This window comes from Sarcophilus harrisii, chromosome 1 (assembly GCF_902635505.1).
Source record: "Sarcophilus harrisii chromosome 1, mSarHar1.11, whole genome shotgun sequence".
NCBI classification, from domain to species: Eukaryota; Metazoa; Chordata; class Mammalia; order Dasyuromorphia; family Dasyuridae; genus Sarcophilus; species Sarcophilus harrisii.
Genome location: NC_045426.1, coordinates 650,027,874 through 650,035,670, shown reverse-complemented (window position 1 = coordinate 650,035,670; position 7,797 = coordinate 650,027,874). Strand labels below are relative to the sequence as shown.

Here is a 7,797-nt window from a genome sequence, read left to right as displayed (position 1 = left end):
ACGAGAACTCGAAGAGCCGCTTCCGCAGTGTTCCGCTAGCGCCTCGCGCCCCCCGTCGGCAGTTAGCCGCTCTGCTTCCTCTCCCCCGCCCCTCCGTATCCCGAAGGGAAAAGGAGCGCCGGCGGAAGGAAAAAAAAAAGAAGGCCCTCCCCCAAACTCCTATTGGCCTCAGGGATCCTCGCGCTCACTCTCTGCTTTGCCACAAGTCTATTGCTTAGGCGGAGGCGCTGAGGATTGGCTGGCATCAAGGAGAGAGAGCGGTCCCGCCAGGGCGCCAAATGAGGGATGATGATAGTCTCAATACCGCTCCCCCCCACCCCGCTCCGCACTCAGAGACGCGCAGAATCTGGCGCGCGCGTGCCGGCGAGGGAGCGAGGCCGATTGGCTGGGAAAGAACTTAACGCGCTTCGACGGGCGACTGTGTATTGGCTCCTAGAAGCTCGCGCCGAGGAAAGCGTTGGAGCCGATTGGCCAAGAGGCGGAGCCGGCTATTTGAAGGGGGCGCGGGGCGGGTGAAGTGGGGGAGGGGAGGGGGAATGCTGCCTCAGTCTGGTGTGGAAACCGCGCGGAGTATACGCGAGAGGGAGAGCGGCAGCAGTAGCAGCAGTAGCGGCAGCAGCTGCTGCTTAGAGGGCATCCCTCTTTCCTGCCTCCGCGAGGCCATGGCCAAAGTTTCGGTTCTGAACGTATCGGTGCTGGAGAACCCGAGCCCTTTCCACAGCCCTTTTCAGTTCGAGATCAGCTTCGAGTGCAGCGAGGCCTTGGCAGACGGTGAGCCCCGGTCCTCCCCTCCCCCCCACCCTCGGGCTCTCCCATTCTCCCTCCATCCCCAGCCCCCTCGTGTTCCTGACGGAGACGACTCCTTTACGCGACTCTCCCAAATAGGGCTTTCTCCCCGCCCCCGCGGGATCCCAAAGCTTCCTTCCAGTACCAAGCCTCGGTCTCATGACGAGCTTCGTTCTTTGGGTCTAGCGCAGTGAGCTTTGATAGGCGAGTCCCCACTGCCTCGCCTAGTTCAATGTTTGTGGGCAGATTCTTAGCCTAGTGACCCCAGGCGAGGCCTTTTAACCCTTCTGAGCTTCGGGTTTCTCCAGATGATAGCGCCCACCTCCCTGGGAAATGACGAGCGCCAGGTTCTTTGCAAGGGAGCCCTCGGGTCCAGAGGTCCCTACCAGCTCTGAGGTTCTACCGGATTGCCGTGTCTGCCTGTTACTGTTTCGATAGACCCGGTTACCAATCCCCAACAGCTTATCCCTGTCCCTCTCCTTCATTTATTTGTTGTCTTTTCCCATCTATTACTGAAACCCGAGATCGCTTTCTCCAGACTGTTGTCTCCCCTCTACCCCCCTACGAGATAGTGCTTCCTCACTGTCCTGTGTGCTGTGGAGCATTTCTTTCCTGCCCTCTCCTTTGCTAGAATTGCCTGAATTAGGGTGAACCCCTGCCCTGCCCTGTATCCAGAGGCTTGTTCTTAGATGGCTCGTTCCTAAAGGGCTATTCCTATTGCTCCTACTAAAGCAGCAGAGGGTTCCTTGAACTGGGAGTCCATTATACGAGAATAGCAATAATATTTAAGTATTTCATTTATATAGTGTTTTAAGAGTTTGTGAAGAACATTACATACACACTGCAAAAATGTACTTTCAGAAGAAAGGCTTGTGTGGTTTGAGGAAGATAGATATCATTTAAAATAAGATTGTAACTTTGCATCCCTTAGTAAAAGTGCTTTGACGTCTCCTTCAACTAAAGAACCTAAAAGCTAAGACCATTTCCCAAATGAGAAGGCTGAGACACAGAGCGCAGCTCTCTTTTTTGAGAAAAGGTACTCCATACATTCAGGCTTACTCAGTGAATCTTGATGAACTAGGAATAGACTGAACACTCTTGACTTCCATTTAGTACTCTTATTAGCCTATCCCTTTGCCTGTGGAGTTAGTAGAAAGTGAAAATTTTCCCCAAGCATCTAACTTGAAGGCATCTAAAAATATTTTCAGGTTTAATTGCCAAATCTCTCTGTATTGCTACAACTTTGCCCTGGATATACTAGAAACTCAAGAAAATTTCTTCGGTTGGCACTGTCATTCACAGAACTGACCTATGAAACAGTTGTGGGTTTATTTCTCTTGAATGTACTTGTTTCGTTGGGTGAAAGGAGACAGTATTAGTATATATTAAAGAACTTCGATTTCTTGACTATATTGACTTGAATTGACCTCAAATTCTGTTTGATTTTGATAAAGTGGGTATGGTGATTCTTATTGTCTAGATTTGAATGATTTGGAGACTTTCTAAAATTCTTGGAATAGCCTTGTCTCCCTCCCTTTTCTGGCACAATCTTATGTTAGGCCTGAGCCAGTATTCCTAGCCCAGTTGTCGAAGGATTTACTCTGTGGCACTTATCTCTCAGTGCCAAAGAGGATGTGTTACCTTCCCTGCTGCCCAGTGATGTAGCAGGCCTGGCCCTAAATGACCCCAGGCTCTTGGTATTTGCATATCTCAGCAGTGACTTGGGACCTTGCTTAATTCAGCCTTGGTCATCCCATTCATCCTCATAAAATGAGCTTTTTTTTTTTTTTTTTTTTAAAGTTCCCTGAAAGTCAGAAACTTTATAAAGGAGAACCTAAAAGAGATTTTTCTCAGGGTTGCTCAAAAAGCTGACATCTAACTTTGGATCATAGATTTAGAGCTGAAAAGGACTCAGTCCACCTCTGCCCACCCCCTTCGTTTGACACATAATGAAAAGGAAGCCCAGGTTTTTAATCCTATGTCTCCTGATCCCAAATCTGGCTCATTTTTCAGCATACTGTAGGAGGTATTTAAATACATTCCAGGCCACTTGCTAATATTTAGCCTATATATCTCTATACTTGGGGAGGAAAATGGTATTTTTGGTGGAAGGCAAGCTTCAAAAATTGTTTGGAAGTATATGTTAAATCTTGTAATTACTATCTGAACATCTCTTACATTCATTTTCTGTCTCCACTTCAATGGTTACCACCCTCTTTCAAATCTTCCTTACTTTCTTGTCTGGACCATTGAAATAGCCCCGCAGGGCCAGTTGGATTTCCAAATGGAAACACTTCTAGCCCTGTCATGTGGCAGGAGACCATCAGGGAGGATTTGCAATATGTAACAATATGTATTTCAGGAAAGCATATGTAATAATAGAAGAGAATATATATTCATAACTGTCTATCTTTTTTTTTCTTTCTTGTAGGTTATTTTGTTCTCTGCTGTATACTTTTTACTTTTTTTTTTTTCCCCCTTTTCATTCCTCTCTTCACCCCCTTCCCCAAGCAGGCTACAGTTAAGCACAGAGTGTGTGTATGTATATGTGTGTAGATTTCTCTCTTGACTGAATCCTTCTTTACATTTGAATTTGTCTGAGATCAATGATTACTAGTCCTACTTTTTTTTCCTAATAAATTCTACTCCTGATCCTTGTTATAGTGTTTGTGTATATCTCTTATTTTCTATCCCTGATAATCCCTACTATTCCTAGGAGCAAATGTGAACTCCTCTGTTAGGCATTTAAAACTCTTCACAATCTTGCACCTTCCTGTCTTCCCAGTCTTCATATAGATACTATCTTAAGAGGCAACTAGGCAGCAGAGCAAATAAAGTGTTGGACCTGGAGTTAGGAAGACCCGAGTTTGAGTCCTGCCACAGATGTTTACTAGCTGTGACCTTGAACAAGTTATTTAATATCCATCAGCCTCAGTTTCCTTAGCAGAAAAATGGGATAATAATATCTGCCCCCTAGAATTGTTGTGAGAATCAAATGAGATAATGTCTGTAAAGTGCTCTTAAAGCTATGTATAAATGCTAAATTTTATTTTATTTTGTTTATTTATATTTGCTGAGGAAATTGGGGTTAAGTGATTTGCCCAGGGACACACAGCTAGGAAGTATTAAATGTTTGAGATCAGATTTGAACTTACATCCTCCTGACTTCAGGGCTGGTACTCTATCCACTTTGCCTATCCACTATCCACTAGTTGCTCCACTAGATTTTATTTTTAACACACATGTGCTCAAACTATTATCCAGCCTTGGCCTATATTTTGCCCCACACATGTGACACTACATCTGCATGTTCTTCCCCTCCCCCCGTGCTTAGATTGCCCTCTCTTCCTCCTCTGCCTCTGGAAGATCCAGGTGCCACCTTTTGCATAAGTTTTCCTGATATTCCTAGTGTCTTTCCCTTCCAAGATTATTTTGTATATGTTTTTAATATACGTTTTCACTGCTAGAATAAACTTCTGAAAGTCAGGGACTCTCACTTTTGTCTTTGTATTCCAATGCCTGGCATATCATAGACACTGAATAAATGTTTGATTGATGTCGGAAGACATCTCCCTGCCTTTCCATTTTCATGAGCCATTTTTGACATTTTTTTTTCCTTTTCAGACCTAGAATGGAAAATCATTTATGTGGGTTCAGCAGAGAGTGAGGAGTTTGACCAGATACTAGACTCAGTACTGGTAGGGCCAGTCCCAGCAGGGCGACACATGTTTGTCTTTCAGGTAAGAGATTAGTGATTAGAAGCACTAAGTTCTGAGGAAACTTCCCTTTTTTACCCTCAAAGCATACTGAAACATAGAATTTGTTTTGTTCCCTCAGGCAGATGCCCCTAATGCCTCCCTAATCCCAGAAAGTGATGCAGTGGGTGTAACTGTGGTCCTTATAACCTGTACCTACCATGGACAAGAGTTCATCAGAGTTGGCTACTATGTCAATAATGAATATACAAACCCTGAACTTCGGGAGAACCCACCTCTGAAACCAGACTTCTCTCAGGTGAGTTGGTTTTTTAACTCATGGAGACCTGACTTCTTTGTCCTAGCAGTTCAGTCCGTAAGTCCGTAGTAAAAACAAACAAACAAACAAAAAAAAAAAAAACAGGCCAGCAGAATCATATAATCTTCTAATGTCCATTCTGGAAGATACTTTAAGGATCATATTATCCAACCTCTCTGGGAAGTAGCTTAAGTGTCTTGTCAAAGCATATAACTTGTTCAGTTGTAACCACATGCCTAGCTTTTCAGCCAGATTTAGGGAAGGAATATCCAGTAGGATCTTAGCTTGCTGTGCAGAATTGTCAGGAACATGCGTTGCCCTCTCTAGACTCCCAGCATTGAATAAATAGTATGCTAGCATTGGGCTGACATTAGATAAAGATAAAGTTTGGAGAAAAAGGAAAAGTACCAGCCTGATCCTATCACTGTACAATTTTCAATTTCATTGTTCATGGATTTGTCCTTTGAGGGAAGGGAGGATTGAGGCATGTAGAAAATAGCAATAAAGGCAGGTTTTTGCTATACTGTCTTTGACGAGGCTCACTTTTTCTCTCCTAGCTTCAACGAAACATCTTGGCTTCTAATCCCAGAGTAACTCGATTCCATATCAACTGGGACAGTACCACAGACAAATTGGAGGACATTGAAAACCAAGATCCTGTCTTAAGTATGGGACTACCACTGGGTTGTCCCCCTACCAAAGGGCTAGATCTTCCAGACCGTGTCCCCAGTATCATTCCTGAAAACTCCATGGACTGCATCTAACTAGGAAAAAATAAGGCCAAGGCAGTATGATGGACCTGGATCTCTGCCAAATGAATGGGTTTTTTGGTTCTGCCTCCTGGAAAGTTTTAGGGGCAAGCCTGGAGGACTTGGATTAGAGTTCTAAACTGTATCTATAAGCCAGTTAAACTGGTCCTTATGGGAAGGAAAACCTGTCATTGGTATGTCCATTAGTTCAACACAGAGAGATTGTTTACCTGTTTTCTTACAGGTTTGCAGAACAGATGGTACTTTAGCTCTTTTACTCATTGTGAGTTTTGCCTTTCCTCCTAGCCTTTTTGGGAACTATAACTCTGCAGAGATATTAATTTTTGGGGTGGGTTTTTCTTTTTTTTTTTCTGGTTATAGATTTCCTAACCGATAACTGGAGATCTCCTTCCCCCTCCCCCCCCATTTTGTGTTATTTCCTTAGTTTCTTCATCTTCCCAACTATCTTCAATCAATGATTTGCCCTGACTTTCTGGAGGTACTTGTTAATAATCTTGGTGGGATTTGGACTCCAGCAATTTTGATAAATGACTCTGTATGTCAATTGCTGCTCTTTCCCCAATTGGAATTTCTTATTCCTGCCTCCATCTTACCAACTTCTGGAAAGGCCCATTCCCTTAGGTGCCAAGAATGAAGTTTTGAAAGGACTATTTAAAGACAAGGCCATCCTCTTACTTTTTATTGGTGGCAATTCGACTCAGACATTCATTCAGCTCTTGGCTGGATCAGAGGATATGATCAAGAACTAACCAACTGATTTTCTCTGGGCAGGAATAACTGCAAACCATATCCCCATATCCCTTAACTCTAGGAGTTAATGCCAAAAGGTTGCACTTAACCTCTTCTGAGGCCATATGATTTCTCAGGAGGATAGGTTCTTGTGTTTTGGAGACAAAGGAAAAGAGGGCACTGTGCACATGGAAGCATCCCCTAGCCCTCAGTTCTTTCCCTCTGATCTATTGTTCCTGTGGCTATTGTTGCATATGCAATCTGTATATTAAAGGTTTTTTTAATTAAAAGTTATGGTAATTGGAGAAATAAAAAGCACTTAGGCTGGACTATAGTGATTTTTCTTTTTCTTACTTTAGCTTCAAAATATCAACTAATCCTTTTGAGAAAATTTGCTGAAACTTTGGAGATGAGAGGATGTTGTGGAGAGAAATAAAGGATTTACTTTTCACTCCTCTAAAAAAAGACCTCTTTCCTCTCTAACTTCATTTGGTTTTCTGCACTAAAATTGGTTTTGGGTTGTCTATGTATTTTTTTTTTAATTGAGAAATAACAGCTCCTCATTCAAGAACTATTTAAATCTGCTTCCAGGCAGAGTTCCTTTAAGATGGGGGTGTGGTTTGTCAATTTACCCTGACATAGTTTTGGAGCTTTGAACGGAGAGGAGAGTGTGCTAGAGTTATATAGTAGGTTCACAGGTGGTGCTGTTAACTAATCTTAGAAACAAGCTAGTACTTGTGATTTTTTTTTTTTTTTTTTTTTTTTTTGTGAAAGGCTGAAAGGCAGAAGCAAGCAGGAATGGGTGCAGGGTGAGCAGGGCTCAGCTCAATGTAAGTTTTAAAAATTTGCTAATAAAGGTGAGATCTCCCTTTAGCTATTATTCCAGCACTTTGCCATTTGCAAAATGTTTTACTTCAATCATCCAACCCCCTGTTAAGAAATAACAGAACTGGGTGTCCTCTTAAGAGAGGTCTGGACTCCCAAATTACTTGTCCTTTTCATTTTATTGTTGCCTTTCACACAATACAATTCTGGCTTGCACTTGTTAATTCACCGTGCTTCCACGTTCTCACTTCCTACACTGTTGGAGAATGATGGCTCTAAGTAGAATGTTATTAACATTGAGTTTGGCAGCTATCTACCTTACAAAGTCCTAGTCCTAGTCTAGCTGCTTTGCAACATTATTAAAGAATGGGTGCTCAGGGTATCCTGCTGGGAAAGATCCAGATGAGCTCTGACCCTGTAATTCGGGATCCTAATGTTTGTCAGTTGGGAGCTGGCTGTCCAGGTCATATATATTATGGCTCTTATCTGGGGGAAAGGGAGTGTTCAGGGTGCTGGTTTTAGGGATCCTCGTTTTCTCTGTCCAGGCCAGGCCTCTACTAGGGCGGCCTCCATCCATTCTTTGAGGCCTGCAAGATTTCGCTTTGCCCCACCCACTTCTCCCAGGATTGACACCGAACCTTCCCGGGAGAGCCCGTCCCAACCTTCTATAAAT

The 7,797-nt window shown here is 43.4% G+C and overlaps 1 protein-coding gene across 1 annotated transcript; it reads left to right on the top strand.

Annotated features, from left to right (window-relative positions):
* Positions 1 to 521: 521 nt before the first annotated feature.
* On the top strand, positions 522 to 6,766 carry ASF1B (anti-silencing function 1B histone chaperone). Its single transcript, XM_003760658.4, has 4 exons — positions 522 to 771; positions 4,411 to 4,526; positions 4,624 to 4,800; positions 5,358 to 6,766. Exons 1-4 carry the CDS (start codon positions 537 to 539, stop codon positions 5,562 to 5,564), a joined length of 735 nt encoding a protein of 244 aa, XP_003760706.2. The 5' UTR covers positions 522 to 536; the 3' UTR covers positions 5,565 to 6,766.
* The last annotated feature ends 1,031 nt before the right edge of the window (positions 6,767 to 7,797 follow it).